The 21658-nt window shown below is 40.2% G+C and overlaps 2 protein-coding genes across 2 annotated transcripts in view; both read right to left on the bottom strand.

Annotated features, from left to right (window-relative positions):
- The window catches only part of CTSL (cathepsin L), a 325166-nt gene that overhangs the window by 74797 nt on the left and 228711 nt on the right, over positions 1-21658 (bottom strand). The window lies entirely within an intron of this gene.
- Positions 1-21658, bottom strand: part of DAPK1 (death associated protein kinase 1) — a 104443-nt gene that overhangs the window by 33764 nt on the left and 49021 nt on the right. The window contains exons 3-11 of the mRNA XM_069961761.1: positions 12973-13194; positions 9582-9720; positions 9295-9424; positions 8013-8061; positions 7610-7636; positions 7009-7161; positions 4956-5001; positions 3375-3464; positions 2677-2769 (exon numbers count right to left, since the gene is read on the bottom strand). Of these exons, the coding sequence (XP_069817862.1) occupies positions 2677-2769; positions 3375-3464; positions 4956-5001; positions 7009-7161; positions 7610-7636; positions 8013-8061; positions 9295-9424; positions 9582-9720; positions 12973-13194 (949 nt within the window). The remainder of the gene's footprint in view (positions 1-2676; positions 2770-3374; positions 3465-4955; positions 5002-7008; positions 7162-7609; positions 7637-8012; positions 8062-9294; positions 9425-9581; positions 9721-12972; positions 13195-21658) is intronic.

Raw genomic sequence — 21658 nt, forward strand, 5'->3', positions numbered from 1 at the left:
TAAAAGTCGTTTTTCTTCTTAAAGGGGTTATCCAGTGCTACAAAAACATGGCCACTTTCTTTCAGAGACAACACGACTCTTGTCTCCAGATCAGGTGCAGTTTGCAATTAAGCTCCATTTACTTAAATGGAACGGAGTTTCAAAACCCCACCCAAACTGGAGACAACAGTAGGGGGAAAGTGGCCATGTTTTTGTAGCGCTGGATAACCCCTTTAATCCTGTCCATGGGAGACAGGCCAACCCTCGAATTGGCCACAGTGTGAGGAGCTCTACAACACAGTGTTGGCAGTTCGCTTGTGTAGTCTCCAAGAATTTTTTTTTTTTTTAAAGAATTTTTGATGATGTTCTGTACAGATTAGTACAGTGTTCTTCTTATCACAGACAGTTGACACCAGTATATAGATAAGACAATAGGTAATGCTCAAAGCTCAGCTTCCAACTCTGTGCGGAATGACCTTTGCGCAAGTACAGAGCATGTCCAGGGACCTTTCCTATCCATGTCAATGGGACAGATTATGGCCTTTTTCCATGGGGCTTAATGTAAAGCATATTGCTAAATGCTGTTAAAATACCTCAGGCCAGGCAAGATGGTTTCCCCAATAATAATGTACAAGAAATGAAATAGTACGATCATAAATTGATACAGGTTAGGAAAAAAATCTGTATCTGCCTCTAACCAACAATAAGAAAAATAGAAAAAAAGGATATATTCCCTTTAACCAACTTCAAATGGTTAAATATATCATAGGTTTTGGTGTCTACCCCTCTTATGCAGACCTCTATATCTCCATGGTAACAGACTACATTTGAAACTAGTGTAGTCTGGTCTTGGAGTCATACCCCCTTCCAGCTTGTACTTCTTGCCAATGTGCATTTAACTCAGTCATGCAGAGAGACACAAATCTAAACGATAAGGCCACTTTCACACAGCAGTATTTAGTATCAATATTTGTAGGCCAAAACCTGCAGTGAACAAACAGTAAAGTATATAAATGGAAAGATCTGTATCTTGTTTGTGCGTTGAACCAGTTTTTCGTTTGGCTGACAAATACTGATTCAAAATACTGATACTGAAATACTCCTGTGTGAATGTGGTCTGACGGCCAGATATAGACTGATAAAAACAGCTGGCCATAGTGTTAAGTGATAATAAACAGAAATGTACAAGATGGTGGGCATTATCAGGTAAAACTAATGACATGTCATATAATCCTGGTTAAGTAGACACAACTTTACTGCATACACTTATATTTCTGTCACGTATTATACTCTTTTGATTATCTCCAAGTCTAATCAGTGACCAGGCTACCTAATGGATTTTACCATGAGGAATATGCATCAGTAAGTTCCATCTCATTTATTTGCCCAACTACAGCATGTATTCCCTTTCCAAACATTCATGTTGGTTTTCAATGTATTCAGACAAAGAACATGCATGAAATATATGCAGTGGGAGCATAGCCTAAACTCTTCTAAGCTCATAAGTGATCAAGCCAAGCAATGCAACAGAAGCCAAAGCCTGGTATTAACACCTGCAAATCATCTCTCAGTCTATACAGTGTTCCAGAGCCAGAAATGTTTGCAGGACTGGATGACACTAATGTTTATAGTGCAAAATCCCCTGCAGTAATGACAACACTATTATATGAAGGCATAAAAAGTGCTATGAGGATGTGGAGTTTTCATAGGGGCTTTTTAGAAAGCTATAAGAAGGAATTGATAATTGCACAAAACACTGAAGTGTTTCCAACTCATCTACTGTGCGGCTTCTGCTTTACATCCAACACAGAAGTGACAGGGAGCGGCCATTTAAACAATAATGTAGTAACATTGAAATACCACAAATACGATTGATAGCAGTCCCATATCAGGTACATACTGTATGTATGGCTGGATTCATGCATTACAGAAGAGAATTGGGGAACATTTAAAGTGTCCCTGTCACTTACAAATACTTTTGACGGATAACATTGACATTTCTAAAGATTTAATCCGTTGGGTTTTGAGCGTTTACACCCACGCCGATTGTTCGATAGGGCCAGGAGAAGAGATCTACTGGTTTCTATAGGAAATCCCCTTATTCGCAATTGGGTAAGTGTGGGGGAGGGGGGTGGTTTCAATTCCGGTAGTTGGTCACTCCAAAATGTAGCTGCAGCCGGGTTTAGGGAGAGCCCCAGTGTACTAGGACAGCACTGAACACAGCACCAGTCCTAGAGAAACAATGGAGGGCCTAACCCTTTTATTCTCCATGTTTCCTGTCCCTGGGGGGCAGAGTTCCTCTCTCTAGATGGTACTGTCACGTCGATAGGGAAAAAGGGCAAACAATACAACTGCATTTACATTGGAATCCACTTTAAAAACAGACTGTATATGCATTTTTCCTGTCAGAGCCACTTTGTGCACATAATGCGTTGTTTTGTTCCGTGTATGTCTATAAATGTTAGCAAGCTGTAACCTGACTGAAGGTTAATAGTGTTTATGCATTAGAACTAGTAAAGATGCTCTACAAATAATTGGAGTAAAAGCCACAAATGCTTTTGCAATGATGTGTGTACATAACCTTGTGCAGAATCCACTGCTTGGCATACTACGCTGGAGAGATCATACACTCTCCACACTAAACTAGATTAGATAACACTGCTAAAACCTATGGGCTTAGACAGATTCATTACTTACCAAAGTATCATCACTTCGAGCTATACTCATGTTGCTCCTTGACAAGAATGATCTTGACAGTCTTTGGCACAGGGATATCAAGCGGACAGATTGCTTAAAAGGGAAATTAAAAGGAGACGATTTATTGCAGAAGTGAAGGGTTTATCGCCAAGTATTTTTGCAAATAGATGATCGATAGATAGAGATGGAGATAGAGAGATTATTATAGAGAAATGAATGCATACCATATATAGGCCATATGCCTATTAGGGCATTAAAATATAGATTAATGTCCGCCATCTGTCCATTGGGTTTAAAAATTGTGTAGGAATTAAGAGATAAGAATAAATTAAAAAAAAAAAATCTAAATACTAGAAACACCCTTGTTTTGCATACTGAACCACTATGCACTCGACCAACCTGATAATAAGTGGTAGTATATATTAGCATATATGGCCGATTCTAGTAACAGGGCATTATATATATATATATATATATATATATTAAATATGGGAATATATATATACACACACACACACACACACACACACACACACACAGTACATATTCCTCCACCAACCCATAAAACATCACCTTCCCTGTGTGCTTCCTTGCACATGAAACAAGTCGGGCCAATAAAGTACCAACCATAGAACAATGGAATCATGCACCATAGAGATAGAACACTGCAATTGCATAAAAAGGGGGAAAAGACATACTTTCCATTTCCTCCTGGCAGCAAACTTCTTGAATTTCTCCATGTTCACAGCGGAGGCTTTTCTGCTCAGTGCTTGTAGTGTATCTTTAGGCTGCAACAAGTTGACAAAGAGTAAGAACAGCTGGGACTTTGCGTGTATGGGGGGTTTTGTGTGAAGTACAGATATAATAAAAGCCTACACAATAGATGTAATCACACAGCAGTGTTTTTGTCTGTGTGATTACAAGTAATAAAAGCCGTAAACTGAAAAAGATTACTCCAAAAGCTGGAAGAGGACTAGAAATGAAAGATTTATGTTCTTTATTTTGTGTCAGCAATGAGACATCAGGGGCAGGAATATAGGCCACTTATTACCTCTGCAATAAGCTGCAAGGTAAGATGGAGTTCAGCTTCTCCCAGGACGGGAGTGAAAAGAACGTTGCCACCTATTACAATTAACTCCATCAGTAACCCTGCACTGTACAGTACAAGATGAATTCCGACACTTCCCAGCATGTGGCCTGTGCTCTGAATTATATTAGTTCAAGTCTTCAGCTTCCTGTACCGACATGTGGGTCTACAAATTGAATTCAACTCTACTGGGATGTAGCCTTCTGCTAGAAAAATGTTCCTTCCAAAATAACCAACATGTCACAGCGTCTGATAGATATTTCCCCCTTCACCATAATATTACTAAGAAATATTGCCTAGAAAATGGGAAAATCAGATGTACTCTGAGCATCCTGTCATTTTGGGGTTTCACTAGGTTTATGCCACCTTAAATAAGGGCAGCATAAACTAGTGACAGAAAAGCTGAACAGTTCGGTGTATTACTTACATTATTTCTGTTCTCCCAATATGCAGGAGAATACAATTCTTGCCACACCCCTCCCCCCGCCCTCCAGCTGCTGATTGACAGTTGACTGCCTATACACAGCATGGATAGATAACTGCCAATCAGCAGCTGGTGGGCAGAGTTTTCTTCTTCTCATAAATATCCAGTACTACTGGGCTCATGCACATAATGGAGAGGACTACTTACTGTCCATGTTATTTAGGAGGATATCTCTGGATTAGCTGCACAGAACAATGTAAGTGATACACCATTCTGTTCAGCTACTCTGTCACTAGTTTATTCCACCCTTAAATAGAACAGCATAAACCTACTGACAGAGTCTCTTTAAAGACCATTTTACGCAAGTTGATTATTGGTCGAATGAGCCCTCGTGATTGGTCAAATAAGTCTGTAGAAAATAATTTTCTTTTCTGCAACACTTAAAGGTAAGCTTTGGCCAGGCTGGTGATGCACATCTTCCTGTCTCTCCATCTTCCTATCCCTGTCTATAGCTATAGCAGCATTCCATACAAGTCTCAGGGAAATTTATTATGCGCCGCCCTTACAATCCGTATTGTGTGTAATAAAGTGAAGGATGGCAACAGTATGAGCAACAACAAAAGAAATAATGAACTTCTTTTATTTCATCCCATAAAAAATGTACAGTGTACTGTTCTAAAAATGTACAGTATTGAATGGGGGGGGGGGGGGGGGGGTTCTCTTCCCTCATACGTTCACATAACACACTAATACAGTTACTGTTCTTACCTTAATCCATGGGTGATGCAAACTATCTTCAATGGTCATTCTCTTCCTGTTGTATAATGCAAGAAAATATTGTTACAGAAGTTAAGGTATGAATTATTTACGTATACTACATGAAAACCTAAATGAGTTCCTAGTTTAGCCAAACCCACATTCCCTGGTAAGCAGTGTTTACTGGAAATGCTCATTGGAAGAACAATTTCCATATCCCATGCATGAGCTCTTCATGCAAAAATATGGCATAGGACTCAAATGAAGCAGAACCATGAAAGCCTAATGATTTCCTAATGAATGCTTACAGGTAAATGTGGTGTGCTGACAGAATGAGGAGCCATTGGTTCCCTGGCCTTCCAGACACTCTTGTGACTGCAATATGCCTGCGGTCACTAGAGGCCACTGCTAAGTTCCGTTGCTCGAGTGTTAAATGATACGATAGAAAGTCTCTAATATCTAACATCTAAACTATCCTCTGAAAGAGCAAACAAGAGTAAACCATAGCATCTGACTGATCTCTCTTTTCCTAATATTTTTTTTTTCCACTCTCTAAAGATCCCTATACACAAAGTTCATGAAAATGGAGGACTACAACCCAAACATTCATTATCAGATTATTGTTCTTTCAACTATCAAACTACCTCTAGCTAATGTGTATGGCTATGTGTATTATTTCAAAGCAGATAACAAGATATGGCAGCCTTCAAAGCTCTTAAAGAGGATGTATCACCAGGTACAGTACGTCCTCTAACCTGACACAGGGATAGAACAGAGCCGACACAGGGATAGAATGGCGCAGTCACTGGGAAGCCGGTGTAGCGGTCCATTTTTCGAACCGCGGCCTGGTTCCAGTGTACAGCGCTGTTCTATGCACGGTTACTAGCCGGTGCTCAAGCACTGGAGTTAGGCGGGCTTGTCCCCAGTGGGAGTGAATTCCCTCCCCTGTATGACGCGGCTCCATTGATTCTACCGGCGGGTAACCGCGCATAGAACGGCGCCGTACACGGGAGCCGGGCTTCCCCGTGACGGCGCCGTTCTATCCCTGTGTCAAGTTAAAGAGGACGTACCTGGTGGTACATCCTCTTTAAAGGGGTTGTCACCTTTTGTTCCCCCAAACACTTGAATGTTTAAAGGGCTTGGCCATACATATTACTTTTCAATTTTTGAGAATAGTTGACTAACAAATAAATGAATAAACGAATAAAGCTTAAAGCGACTCTATACACACACACACACAATATGACCCCCCCCCCCAACGGCTTGTACTGTTGGATAGCTGCTTTTAATCCAAGATCTATTCTGGGGTCCATTTGGCAGATAATGCAATTATTGTCCTAAAAAAAACCTACTTTTAAACTAGCAGTCCTGTGTCAAATTGCCAGGGCCTAGAGTGTCTGTGCTCTAGGCTTGCACTGACTCAGTCCCTCCTCCCTGTCCTCTTAATCACTAGGAATGCCCCAGGCAGACTTTCTCCTAATCCTCACCTGTCTGAACACTGCACATGTGCCTTAACAATCCAGCACACGTGCACTCCTTAGACAAGTGATGATTAGAGAAAATCCTGCCATGGGGTGTTTCTAATGATAAGGAGGGCAAGGAGGAGAGACGGAGAGGAGATGCAAGCCTAGGGCACAGACAATCTAGGCTATGCCAATTTGACACAGGGCTGCAAGTTGTTTTTTAGGACAATAACTGCATCCCCTGCCGAAAGGACCCCAGGACAGATCTTGGATTAAAAGCAGCTGATAGTACAAATGATTGAGGCATGGGCATATTGTCGTTACAGAGTCACTTTAAATGTATTGGTATTTTCTGTGTTTTAGGTTACTTGTTCTTTGAATTGCACCCTGGTGCCCCACAGGTCCTCTGCCAGGCTGGTTGTTAGGGGCAGCTGTCAGGCAACCAATAAAGCCCAACTATTAGACAGTGATATTATAATTGCACTGGCATATACAGCAAAGAACGGGTATAATAGCTTGGCAGTAGTAAAGCCAATCTAGACCATATTATTAATCAGATTTTTCCAATATATTATACAGTAGCAAGCAAAATCAAAACTCACTTTGGATCCTTGACTAGAAGCCGTTGTATAAAATCTTTGGCCAGATCACTCGTGCTGCTGAAAAACTCATCTTCAAATTCGTAACTCACAGCAGATATATTAGCCAACGTCTCTTGCTTGGTATCACCAAGAAACGGGGAAGCACCACTTAACCTAGTAATAAAAAAGCAAGATTTCTAATCATTCACATCTTTCAAAATGGTAGAGTTATAAATGTACTTTTTAACTAAATATTATTTAGCACGTTCCAGGATGCAGACATTTGCGTAAATCAGGTACCCGATTCAGATAAAGAGAGTATACTATAATACATTCAATGTACTTCTGTACTCTCAGGCTTAGAAAGCTTTGCTAGACTATAAAATTCATCTTTCTAAAACTAAGAGCATAACACTTAAACACCAAATTGTGCAACTTCTCTAAACATGGTTGACACGCATTTCTTCAGACTTCGTACAATACAAAACATGAAATCCAATACAAAATGAGTTACACCTGTATCTTTCTGCAGATTTTACGGTCATTGCCTAAGTGAGCATCTATTTAGTTAAATAAAATAGAAAAAGGAAAAAAAGGTTTTAAAAATACATAGGGTACTTACAGAATGTATGTAATTACACCAATACTCCTATAAAAAAAAGAATAAAAGCTTAGAATTATAGATACGTCTTGCACCTCACTTCTCTGACCTGACATTGGAAACAACATTGAATCAGTTTCTGTAGAGTTCCTACCCAATACTGGAGGTGCACACTGGCTAAATAAAGTGCAAGGAGTGCCAATATGCTAATTCAGAAAATCCAAGTAATTATAACTAAAGAAAAAAATCCCAAGATAAAAGAAAACAAACTATGCACATCCCAATGTAAAATTGTGATATATGTAATTGAAAATAGCAGACTAAAAACTCTGTAGAGTTCCTTTGACAAACCCAGCGACTACGAAATTGGCTTTGCTCTTCTGTTATCCATCATAGCTAGTTAAGTGCAGTTAAGTGGACTTACCACATATCAGACTCCAAACCAAGTGGCTCATAGTTTACAATTTCTGGAGCTGTCAACACAACAAAGCAACTAGTGAGAAAAACGAAAATGGGGAAAAATAAAAAAAAATCTAAATGACTAGGCCAAATTTTTATTTTTGATTGTTCGTTTTTCCCTCTTTCCCCTTTAATTACTAGAACTCTTTTATTTTTCCTTCTACAGGGCCATGTAAGAGCTTGTGTTTTTCGGGAACAAGTGTACTTTGTCATGGCACCTGTCAATCTACCATAAAATGTATGACAATGTTTCACAATTTTTCTAACAGTAAAAGTTTTTTTTAATTTTTTTTGCAAATTGATATAATTAAAATGGACCTATTGTAACTCTTATAACGGTTTTATTTTTTACACCATGATCTCTGGCTTTTATAAGTATCATATTTATGCAGATCGGATATTTGCATCCCTTTTTAAAAAATTTTTTTTTTATACATAATGTAATTTTAAAAAATGCTGACTTTCCTCCCTCTTTTCGTTCATGCTGGTCACCGTTTAAGAATGTTATTGTTATATTGTAAATTTAAAGTTCCTCTGTGGAACTATTACATGTAATCATTGCATTGCATATACTAATCAATGCTTTGCCATTGCATTGCAGTGATCAGTGCTATCGGCCATCTTTACATAGAACTTGCCTGTGGCCACCACAAGTACAACTCCTCTGACAGTCAGGGAAAATGATAAGTGACAGGAGCCGCCCCTTTCTTAGACTTAAAGGCAATGATAACGGTGTTAAGGGGTTAATAACAGGCTGCAACACAATCGCTGTGGCCTGTAATTGACGGCAAGGACCCGGCTGCCTGGTAGCAACCGGTCCTCACGCTATATGAAGAGCTCAGCTCGCAAATTTGCTTCAAAGTTCTATGCTCTGGGTGGAGCGTACATGTACACGCAAATGCGGGAAAGTTAAAGGGTCGTTAGGAACTTTGACATTGACAGCCTATAACAGTGGCGTTATGAATCTTGGCATCCCCACTGGTCAACTAATTAAATAGGGGGCATTACTCCATACAGCGAGACCCCTTCATTGTTTACCAGGAACAGCTCCATGTTTTTTTTTCGTAACTGTGGAGCTATAGCATTCTGCACCTCAATTACTTTCCAGAGAATGGGGCTAATCTGCAATTCCAGACGGCCACTACAAAATGTAAGAAGCTATGCCCAGTAAACAAAAATTTAAAGTCCCAGTAAAATCCTTTTTTTTCCCTTTGTTTACAATAAAAAATAAAAATATATTTACTTACCAACAAATTCAGGAGTTCCAAATATATTTTTAAATTCATTACTAGTATCAATTTTATGGGCGAGACCAAAATCGATGATCTTAATCCGAGGCTTGGGCGAGTTCCTGTCCAGCAGCATGATGTTTTCCGGCTAAGTATAAATAAGACGACAAAGATAGTAAAGAGGAGATGAACCATATGCCTAGTACATCCTAGTACACTCAACAATATTCATTTAGCAAGCAATCCTCTTAGTTTAACAATATTTAATATTCATAAGTAACTACATTTTTGGATATATTCTGTACCTTGAGATCAAAATGAGCAATCTGCAGCGAGTGAAGGTAGTTGACACCATTCAAGATCTGTTTGAGGAACTCCGTGGCTTCTTCTTCAGTCAAGGATTCTTTCTCAGCAAGAAAGTCGAACAGCTCTCCCCCTGCAACACTGGTAAAAAAAAAGTGTACAATGTGTTATATATCAAGCATTGGTTAATACATGTTTTACAAAAATTATTATATGAATATCAAAATCAATTAAAAAATTCAATATTTACAGTGCAATGGCACAATAGGGAACAACTAGTGCCATTATGTTGATTATTATACAGTATAAAATGCCATAATACCTATGCATTTTCCCGCTGACTTCTAACTTTTGGAACGACTGTATTTTAGGACTTTGGATTTAGGTAAATTTCCAACAGAAACCTACCATATGTTGGAGAAGGAAAACTTTTAACACTATTGCAGAAACAAATGCTGGTACTTCTGCAAGGTTTGAGGTGGCAGGACACACAAGTTCTCTCTATAAATACCTGCATTATGCACCCCTCCTGAACTCCTGCACTAGGGATAACACAATACATTGTACTTGCAAACAGTGTCGCTTTGAAGGGACACTTTAATTATGATATAATTCTTAAACTAAACAAGCTCCATGCTAGTGCCGGGCCGTCCCACAAGACTAACATGTCATACCGCAGTCAACAGTGCTCCCTGTGCAGTGCATGGCTGCACAGCTTAACGGGAAGCCCCACTCGCTGATGCCAGCCACCCATTCAGCCCAATTTCATCTAGCTGCAGGCGGCATTCTGCCTCTGGCCACAAGAGGGTGCTCCCTCAGCACTCCGGTGGCACATGGGCGACGTCACTTATGTGCTTGTAGAGTAGAGAGGGGAATACAATGCCAGAGGACAGAGGTGCAAGCCAGGTGAGTATGTGTTTTTTGTTTTGACATAGGAGGTGTGCCACCATGGGGTGGGAGGTTAAGCTAACTAACAAAGGATATGCCTAACATTGGAAATGCCATCTACGTGGGGGGATGCAAGAGATATGCCTAACATTGGAGCATGCTATCTAATGGAAGGGGGTGTAAGTAACATGAGGATTACTACACTGGGAGATACACCATTCTTGAGGGGACTATCTGCCAGGGGGATGCCTACCTATCACTATATCCACTATATTTAATTTGCTATGCCACATAGCTTTTAGACTAAGGTACTGACATTCCTGTTAAGTGTTAAGTTTTTTTCCCATTGGCTGTCAAACAAAGACTTGGTGTTTGACAATGACTTGTATTGATACTGAAGGTGCTGATACACAGTAAATAAATTTTAACTGTCCATGTCATCTAGTTAGGACCAGGTATGCTGGACTTACAATATACCCAATCATTTGCTCCTGCTGAAGGTTAGCGGCTGCCAGTGGGGGGGGGGGGGGGTGGCATTGATGTAAGACTTGGTGGAAACATATCTGCAACCATTTCATTATTCATTACAGCTGAAACCCCACTGAAATCATTAGTATATTCATCCATGTTGTTTGAATTCATTAGGGATCCCACCTGATCGGCCTGTAAACCATGATGACCCCTTCGTCCTCTGCGGTCACCAGCTTTGCCCTTATATGAGCAGGGTTAAACAACGAACCATGAAAACACTCTAAATAAGACATGAGACATAAGTGCCATGCTTTCTTGAAGATCTAAGAGATACCGAGCAGACAGCACAAGACACTGATAGACAAGTGTGTTAGATGATAATCTGTTTCTACTGTATTTATTCTGCTATCTGTTACCATGTTGCCATGCAGGTTATACCCAAAACTGCCTTCCTGGGAAATCACTTTCATAGTAGATAAAATTTCAGAAAAAAAAGGAACTCTATAAATGTCTACAGGCTATTTACAGGTATGACTACTGGATCAGTATAGTGACAAAACATAGGAAACATGAAGACAAACTTGTCAGTGTAAGCCATTGTGTAACAATAAAAAAAATAAGAAAGCAAGTTTCATAAAATGTATGAAGTTCATTTAAAGAAAAAAAATTAGGCAGAGCCCAGAAATTAGAAAAAAAAAAAAAAAAAAAAAAAGTCCTCAATAGTTGATAGCTTTTATAATGGTTAGGCCCCATGCACATGACCATATCAGTTATTGCTGTCCACAAATACTGATCCGCTGCAGCAGTCAGCAATTGCAGAACTGCAGTAGACTTCTATGGGCTTGTATTACAATTGTGGATAGGAATAGGACCTGTCCTACATTTTGCAGAGCCTTGCTATGTCACGGACATATACAGCGTCCGTATTCTGTCAAAATGTATGGTTCTGCAATTTATCCATAAGAGGGTTTTTGTTTAGGCAACTAAGTTGTCTTTTCTGATCTGTAGGGATAGATAATATTCGGTTGCATCCGATTGCTAACTGTAGGCAGTGTAGCTGTTTATGTGCTTGGGATGGAAACTGAGATATGTTGGATGGTCAATTGCCTTTCAGTACAGTGATGCCTCTATTTTGTAGTCTTGTATCTCAATAACAGTGTCCAGAAAGTTTCTTTAGTAAAGGAATACTTGAGTGTAAAGGCCGTACAACACGAAGCGATTATCGGCTGATATCGTCCGTTTTGGCCAATAATCACTTTGTGTAATAGAAGACAACCATCAGCCGACGTGCTCGATGTCAGCTGATCATTGTCTTTCAACAGGCTGAACACACAATCAAATCAGACTAGCAATGATCTGCTGCCGTCACTCTGTGTAACAGGAGCAGTAGCAGACTGCTGCTATCTCCTATGGGCTGCCCGAACGATCTGACGATCCCCCGGACAGCCCCCCTACTCTTACCCTCTCAGTTGTCAGTGCATGTAATAGCGCCGGCAACAAGCGGGGAACGAGGAGCAAGCGAGCACAAACCTGACAGGTTGCCGCTCGCTTGCTCCTCTGAATCGGTGCGTGTAATAGGGGCTTTAAGGTAGCCATACACCTTCAATAACTGACGGCTGAATGATAGTATAGCATTGTATGTATATGTATCTGAATTGCAAGTTTCTCCAAATCGCGAGTAGCCTGGTCTAATAAAATAAAAAAATTTAATGCATAAGGGCAAATATTTAACCACTTTACATAATAAAACTAGCTGACCCCACAGGCTGGCAGAGTTTTACATGGGTACACTGACAAGGAATGGATCGGATGGGTGTTTGCTAGCACTTTCTGTTCCATGTTGGACACTTCACAGACAGACCTAACTGATTTGTCTAAGGAGACCCTCAAGCTGGATAAGTGAAGGGCCCTTGAAATAACCGGCTCAGTTGGTGCTGTGTTTTCTTGTGGTTGCGCAGGAAGCACATTACATCATCCTTTCAGCCAGTGAAACACAAACAAGTGTTGGGGGGGGATAAGGATTGTGACACTTACAGCTCAAGAATGAGAATGACATCTGCTTTGTTCTCGAACACCTCATGCAGCGTGATCACATTAGGATGTTGGATTTCTTTCAGTATGCTGACCTCCCGTTCTATATCCTCCCGGGTCACCCCACGGCGGCTTGATTTGGTTCGCCTCTTCTTGATAAATTTTGCAGCATACTGCACACCTGTACATTTCTCCTGGCATTTCTTTACCACAGCAAACTGCCCACTGAAATGGGAAAAACAAAGACTATAAATAAGGAGTCAATACATGTAGCAGGTAAAGCCCCAGATCAACAAGCCCATCTGTCATCTCACACATACAACAGCATCCATCCATCCATCCTTCTAAGGGTCAACTTCTCCCTAAAGAGTCCTGCATTCAGATTCATCATTTTGTTCACCCCCTCCCACCAAAGACACCTTTTAAAGTTTACAAGAAAAGTAGATGCCACAATTATACAAACTAATAAAATATAAATACCTGTAAACACAATCCTCCTCCAATTTCTCTATAATGTAAGAGGTAATACACGTAAAGCAAATGTACCATCAGGTTTATCACTTTAAGATTTTTACATCGATAAAAGGTCTGGCTCTGGCTGCAGCTCATCTCTCCCAGGGTCGGGTAGTGATTTTTCATCATGCCGACCTCTATCTCCACCGAAATCCCATACACCTTATACTGGGCGAGCAGCAGGTATGGCTGCCAAAAGTATAAGGTTTATGGGAACCATAAGATAACAGCAGCTTCCTATGGAATGACTTTGTTGTAAAGCATATTACTAAATGCTGTTAAAATAGCTTAAGCAAGATGGTGACCCCCTATAACAATGTTGATAAAATGAAATAACACATTATAAGCAGAAAATACAAACAAATTAGAAAAAAGAACATGTTTCAGTATGTGGCTCTAACCAGTTAAAGAAAACGTAGACGATACATGTCCTTCAAGTATGGCCAACTTTTGCTCAGCATAGTCTTAGGAATAGAAGGTTTGCTACAGGGTGCTTTAGGGATCTTTTACACAGATATTACAGCCTAAAAAAAAACAGATTATTGTCTTGTGTAAAGACTCTACTACACTAAATTATTAATAGCCTTACTCGGCCGATTACTGTCCGTTCAAGCTGGCAATCGTTTAGTGAAATAGCACACATTGAAAGGCAATGATTGGGCGACATACATGATGTCAGCTGATCGTGGGCTTTCAACATGCTGAAAAATCATGGTTATGTCAATAGGAGGGGAAGCAGCAGACTGCCACAGACCTCGATGGGCAGCCTGAATGACCTAAGGATTGTTGGTTGGCCGGAAATCTTGGTTGGTCGCACATCTTCCAGTGTAAAAATGACGGAAGTGAAGGCCTGCCTTGTAAGAGGCTTCGAAAACAAGCACCGATCTGCTAGGGCAATGCTTGTTTCAAACATGCCCATGTAAAATGGCCTATAGTTAAATTTACAAAACAAATAAGAAAACATAGTACATACTGTACATTTAACTATAAATGCAACTCAGTATTCTTTAATGTACCTGTAATGTCATTTCCCCCAAACCTCTCATCTTTCCCCACAGAGAAATTTGCAATAGCCTCTACAGGAGGAAAGATGCTTGCAGTGTAAACCAAGACTGGAAATACCAGGGATAAAGTACATGTGTAAGCTTCTAGCCTACTTAGGCCAATTTGTTACACAGAGCAGGATCAAGTCACACAATGAGTGCAGATGATAGCTTTGTGCAGGAACAAATACTTCAGCAATAACAGTGATTTGCTGGGTGATCTTCTAATGCCTATTGAATTACTTGTGAATTATTAGCCTGAAATAGATCTTTTAAATGAACTTGGCAGACTGCCCCACTTCCCCGCACCTAAGGTGCAAAACCGCTGCTACTACTCATCTGGAGGTGCCATCAGAACACTCCATGTCTATATGCCCGGGATTACATCAATGTCCTAACACTAAACAGAGCACCGCTGTCATATGATGGGGTTAATGTGCGACATCTAACGTCAAGTGACAAATGCAGGAGTATAATTCCATGGTAACCTGAATTTACTTATGCAAATGGTATAAGATCAGATATTAAGAAGTTTGCATTTCCCATGAACTCTGTAATACCATGAGATTGGGAAGTAACAGCATAAAAAGTATGTTCCTTCTAGAGTAGGAATACTTGAGCTATTTTATTAAAGGAGATGTCCTGCAAAAAAGTCCTGCAAAAATTTTTATTAAAGTATTATAATGCCCCCCAAAAGTTATACAAATTACCAATATACACTTAATATGGGATATGGGAAATGCTTATAAAGTGCCTTTCTCCCTGCACTTACTACTGCATCAAGGCTTCACTTCCTGGATAACATGGTGATGTCACTTCCTGGATAACATGGTGATGTCACAACCCGACTCCCAGAGCTGTGTGGGCTGTGGCTGCTGGAGAGGATGATGGCAGGGGGACACTGAGGGACACAGGGCACTGAAGGGACACTGAGCATCCCTCTGCCATCATCCTCTCCAGCAGCCACAGCCCGCACAGCTCTGGGAGTCGGGTCGTGACATCACCATATTATCCAGGAAGTAAAGCCTTGATGCAGTAGTAAGTGCAGGGAAAAAAGCACTTTATAAGCATTTCCCATAATAAGTGTATATTGGTAATTTGTATAACTTTTGGGGGGCAATACAAAACTTTAATAAAAAACTTTGCCGGACTTCTCCTTTAACTATTTAAAGAACAACTCCGGGGAAAAGTAAAAATCCAGTGTGGGCAGGGGGTGTTAGAAACATTAAAAAAAGAACCACTGCTTGTTCAGTCTCTAGTTTCTAGCAGCTTCCTGTTTAGTCACGACCCAGAAGGCACTCCTCACTCAACCGGTCAGTGACTACAGAGGTGTCCCGCCTCAGTCACTGATTGGCTGAGCAGGCATTTCTGAGCCGGGTTGAGACAATGCAGAAACAGGAGCTTATGGGGGCAGAGTAGGGGGCCTGTAAATGGTGAAGCTCCGCTGCAGGGGCACAGGGCTGGGTAAGTATAGCTTCTTTTTTATGTATTACAACAAGGAATTTATAAAATAAGCACTTCTCAGGTAAAAGGTTGATCATGCTGAAGGGTTTGCACTTTGTTATCTTGAGTATTTTATTGGAGTACTCCTGAAGTTGAAAACTGATAGTGTAGGCACTGGTGAACTCACACTACCGCTTCACATTCCATTCTTATCATACAACTATTATATGGTGATGTGTCATATTCAAGACTTATTTCCTCATTGTACTGCATTCAATGGAATGCTCAGAAAAGCCCATACAGTCAGGCTATCACACACATTCATTTATCTTACAAAATAAGTTCATTCCCTTTGTAATCTACACTCCAAAATATATTTTCTATCTAGACTGTCAAATACTGTATTTACAGTAGGGTGTTACATAGTTCTACAGTACACTGCAGTGTTAGGTTACGACAGATGCTTAGTGTATATTGAGTTCAGCCTTATCTGCAATGTCCTTTTTGATCACGGGAAGGTACAAAAAAAAATCTCATATATAGTGGACTTTTAATATAGTAATCCATCCACACTGGCAAATGCAGGGGACATGGCATTAGCGACTATACTTTATAATTGTAAGGAGGCTATGCATAACATTTTAGCAGAAAATTTTCAAACCCCAATTCCCCAATATTTTGTGTGGCCAGACAGCGGGGGTCCCTGTAGTTGAGATTGTGGAGAGGTCTTACCAATGTGCCCCACACAATCTCTTATGCCCAATCCTGTGGATGGGACATACTTGCTCCATATGGGTCAATAAAACATGGGTCAATAAAAAATTTAGTTGCCATACCCTTCTTGATCTAATCCAATATACATTTCAGTGAAATGGGGGGCATAAGGGCAATCTAAGTTTATTAAAGGGGCTTTAAATCGCTTAAAAAAAAACAAATAAAAATATGACGACATGGCCCCTTTATTTTCAAACCAGTTACAAGCCAGGTTGTGTGCTGTATACACAGCTTATTTCTATTCGAATTATTTGGACTGAGCTGCAATACTACATAAAACCTTAGGACTGAGGTGGCACTGTTTGAGAAAGACAGCCATGTTTTTTCTGTATTCTAGACAAGCCCTTTATTTTTGACATGTCTGCAGCAGAATGAGCAGGGAGAGAAGCAAGCTGCTGCAGGCTCCTCTCCCCACTCTGTCTGCTAGGCCTGGACAGCCCTGTAGACTTGCACTGGGAGTCAGCTGGGAGGGAACAGGCTAAGGGTATAGGTCTTCTGTCTAGTTCTCCTGATCGGTCGGGGACTGAACACTTAATACAGTACGTGTTTATGACAATTTTTTTTTTTCAAAAGACAGGTACACATTCAACTCTCTAAGGCATTTTATAATCTGTACATGCAGATACAAGGCAATACATACAAGGAACACATGACTAAAGCTCCATTGTCCACACAACAACAAGATTAGTGTGTAGACTAGGAATCAGTAGTACACTTCTACCTAAAGGCCAAATCTGAAATTAGCTTGGAGGAGTTCATTCTCAGTAATATTGAATGATTTAAGTTTAAAAGGGGTTATCCAGAATGAAAGGAGAGGTGGGTAGTGGTTATGGGGAACATAATAAAGATGTCATACTTACCAGTCCCTGTGCCCCCCAAAGCACAGCATCACCAGCTCTCTGTCGGCTTTTGGTCTTCAATTTCTCCCAGGTTCCTGCATCCTCACATCCCAGCAGGAGTAACTTGCTCAGCCAGTCAGTGACTGCAGTGGATTCCCACCCCAGTGACATCACGGGACCGGCAGCTGCAGGAAGCTGGCAAGGGTCAGTTATTGGTGACTCTGTGCTGCAGGGGCACAGGAGTGGGTAAGTATGACTTCTTTGTTATGTTCCCCCCACCCTCTGCCCACCCTGGATTTTTATATTTGTCCAGAGTTATCCTATAATTTTGGATAACCCCTTTAAACTTTAGTCATTCAACATAACTGAGAAATGTATATGGGAAGGCAGGCCATTTTCCCCATCTCCTGTTACTTTAAGTCAGAACAGCAAGAATACACTTTGCTCCAAGCTATTGTTAGCAGCAGCGCTTCCTTATCTTTATGGGTTATTAGGTGTAATGATAGTTGCAAAACTGGTATTTTAACTTGCAGTAGTGAAAAGAACATGTCATCCACAGTAAGCCACTCCTTTCTGTTTAAACTCGAAAACCCACAATATTCTTCTGTTAAACAAAGCGCCGTTTGCTGAAAGTGAGAATGGCGGAGGTTTTTGGAGCACAATGCACGGAGATGGCTTCAGAGCTCTGGTAGTATAATAAGCTGGGAAGTGATAAATGGACTTTATTATTATGTGTAGAGATTTGCGGAAAAATAGGTTAATGAAGCTCCGGTGGCTCCTGTTTAATATTCTACAAGTCATTATACAGCGGTAAGCTTCATGTATGCAATTACAAGGGGCTAATTGTCAAAGGATACCGCGGATTTAGGGTTTTCATTACATATAATAAGGAGTTTGATCCATCTTTTATATTGTTATGCAGACTGTGCTCATGAGAACACAGAAAAAAATAGAAAAAAGTGTAAATGGTGTAGGAGAGTATATATTATATGCACAATACACACTCAGGCTGGGTTCACACACAGTATATTTCAGGCAGTATTTGGTCCTCATAGCAACCAAAACCAGGAATGGAATTTATAACACAGAAAGGCTATGTTCACACAATGGGGAAATTGAGTGTATGGCCGTCATATAACGGTAAATAACTGCCATTATTTCAATAAAACAGCTGTTTTAAGATAACAGCAAATATTTGCCATTAAATGGCGGCCATTCACTCAATTACAACATTGTGTGGACAGATCTTTTCTGTGTTTTCAATCCACTCCTGGTTTTGGTTGCTATGAGGACCTGACATGAGGACCAAATACTGCCTGAAATATACTGTGTGTGAACCCAGCCTCAAGCTGTATATATGTCACAAGCCGCTATCACGTGCAATAAATGGCTGGTTCAGTCAACGGCAGGATCCTGCAGTTTTATGTCTTTGTGTCCCTTGCTGGTTACAGAGCTCTGACCTTTATTTAGGCCACTTGAAAAGCAGCAATGAACCATCACAGGAACCTCATTGGTTTTAGGTTCTAATGGGTTGGATACATTGGTAATGGGTTGGCCTATTACCTTTGGAAGGCAATGTATAAAACGTTAAACTGGCATGGATTTAGTCACAGTCTAGTGGTGTGACTGACTTCTTTTCTGAGGAAATGATGTCTACGGCTATATATACCAGCCAGATCACTGCTTTTAGAGCATAGTGGTGGTCGGTAACCTAGACAACAAGATGTTCAAAATGGAAGGGAAAAAGTGGGCATATCAGGAGAAGGCTAAGTGTTTTTGCAAAAATATTTAACTTGACAGATGTCAGATGTTAGATGGTGATACCCCTTTAAGGCTTTTCTCAGACAACTTTTGCATAGCCTTATTTTGGGCTTAAAAAGCCATTTTCAACCCACCATACTGAAGTCTATGGGGAAATAATACTAGTTTGGTGCTCCGGTGGTGTTCCCCAGCTCCTACAAGCATCGGTCCTCCCACCCACCAGCCTCTTTAGCGCCACCTATCTCTGCATATTTTATTCTGCATAATACTGTGTCATGACTCACATCAGAGCTCTTCAAGCCTTTAGTCATTTACAGTCTCCAGGTCACTCTGACTGTTGTATATGAGGACTTGCTTTATCCATATTAATTATCTACTTTTCCTTTAAATTTTCTTTTCTCATGTTGGGATGACATTTTTGTGGATTCAGAACCAATTACCAGTTTTCCATAGAATTTTGGTCTCAACTTACAAAATTTTCAACAAACAATAGTCATCCTGGAACCAATTAATATCGTAAGTTGAGGGACCACTTTATTTTTTTCTTATCTCTTATCCTTTGTCAGCCATTGTTTGAGGGGGATGACTAAAATTTTGCAGATTTGTTCAGAGTTAAAAAAAAGAAACAATCTACTGGACATTTTTGTATTTCAGTCTTATTACGATATGCCCCAATATTTCTCATATGTGCAGCCCAGGTGTAGACAGGTTTATCAGTCGCTTCCATTTCACATTTTGAATCACTTTCCAATCTTTGTTTTTTTTTATGGACTAGATGCATCTGAATGGTTAAAAGCATTGCAAACAAGTAGGTGTTCCACGCTATGCGTGTCATTTACTTCAGCACAAAGAACTCTGGGTAAGGTATATGCATTTTCCTCGTAATAAAAAAAAAAAAAAAAAAAAAAAAAAGAGAACATGGTATGTTTGCTTTGAAATTCATCAGCAGGGACCCACATAGGGCTTTGGTCCATTACATCCGCCAAAACACAAGCTACTGATAATCCAGTCACTGTTCTAACCCTTCATCAGACTGGCAGAAAAGAAGAATTAAATTGCACAAGATCAAAGTACAAATTCTCACTTGGTTCTCTTCAAAAGGATGTCAGCTTGCCAACACTATTACATTCTATCAATCTGTAGTGACAAAAAGTTAATCCGGAGCCATGAAGCAAGACAAGATCAACATGGTTCATACTGGTGCTTGGGAATGATGGCTGCAGCACCCTAACAAATGGTTTTCCTGCTGAATAACTTGTCCAATGCCCATTCAGGTGCTGTTTATTGTACACTTTAATGTTTTTATAGACTTTTACCAAGTACAGACCATAGGCATTACTCAGAAGTGGATCTGCCAAAATCATTTGTCTGATCACATGTAACCATGAACGATTGTTATAGCTCACTATTGACCGACTGTGATCATCTGCAAAGAAGTCAGCTGTGTTTATTATTTTTATCTGACAATCTAAGAACTATTTTTCTGTCACAGAAAGTTCCCAGGAAAATAGTTTGCCCTAAGCCTGGTGTCATTGATCGTGTGTCTAGCTTGAATAATTAACATCCAATATGAACTAAAATTATAGAGGAGCGAAGCTGCCAAGGTTGGGGTTTTTACGAACCCAAATGATCAGCTTTTGAATCCCGCTGTCTGCAGACTCCGTGAAGGTGGTGGATACAGCCAGAAGATTAGCAGGAAAACATGGATACAGCGGCTGTATCCATGTTTTCCAGGCGGTCCTCGGGCTGTACTTACCTCCGCGGAGCGGGCAGACTGTGGGAATTCGTACAAACTTAAACCCCGACAGGTTCACACATCAACTAAAACGTGTATGGTTGTGTCTTCAAAGTGATCACCCTGAACAACCATTGAACGAATGATTGTCTACCTTTAACCTGATTCTATCTAATGTGTATGGCCACCTTTGGACTTTTTTTTACTTAATAGCCTTTGATTCCCTTAGTTATTTATATCAATTTTGGGGGGTTATGGCTTTATCTAGTGTATATTTTAGCTTTGGGCATTTACATATAAAAATTATAGTGGATCATAAATTTTAATAGGGCCTGTCTTCTTTTTATTTATTTATTTCCATTGCATGTAGGGTCTGTACCAGAAATGCACCCTACTAGTATATATAAATGGCTCTTTCTTTTTCCAGTTGTTTATACAGTGCTTTACCAAATCATGAAGGCATCCGGTCCAAATGGAGTTCACATTCTTGCTTCATTCACACACTAAAGCCAATTTTATGGGAATCTAATAGAGTTTTCTTTTTTATTTGGGGGTGAACGCAAACAAAGACGGCAAAATCA

This window comes from Dendropsophus ebraccatus, chromosome 3 (genome assembly GCF_027789765.1).
Source record: "Dendropsophus ebraccatus isolate aDenEbr1 chromosome 3, aDenEbr1.pat, whole genome shotgun sequence".
Taxonomy (NCBI): Eukaryota; Metazoa; Chordata; class Amphibia; order Anura; family Hylidae; genus Dendropsophus; species Dendropsophus ebraccatus.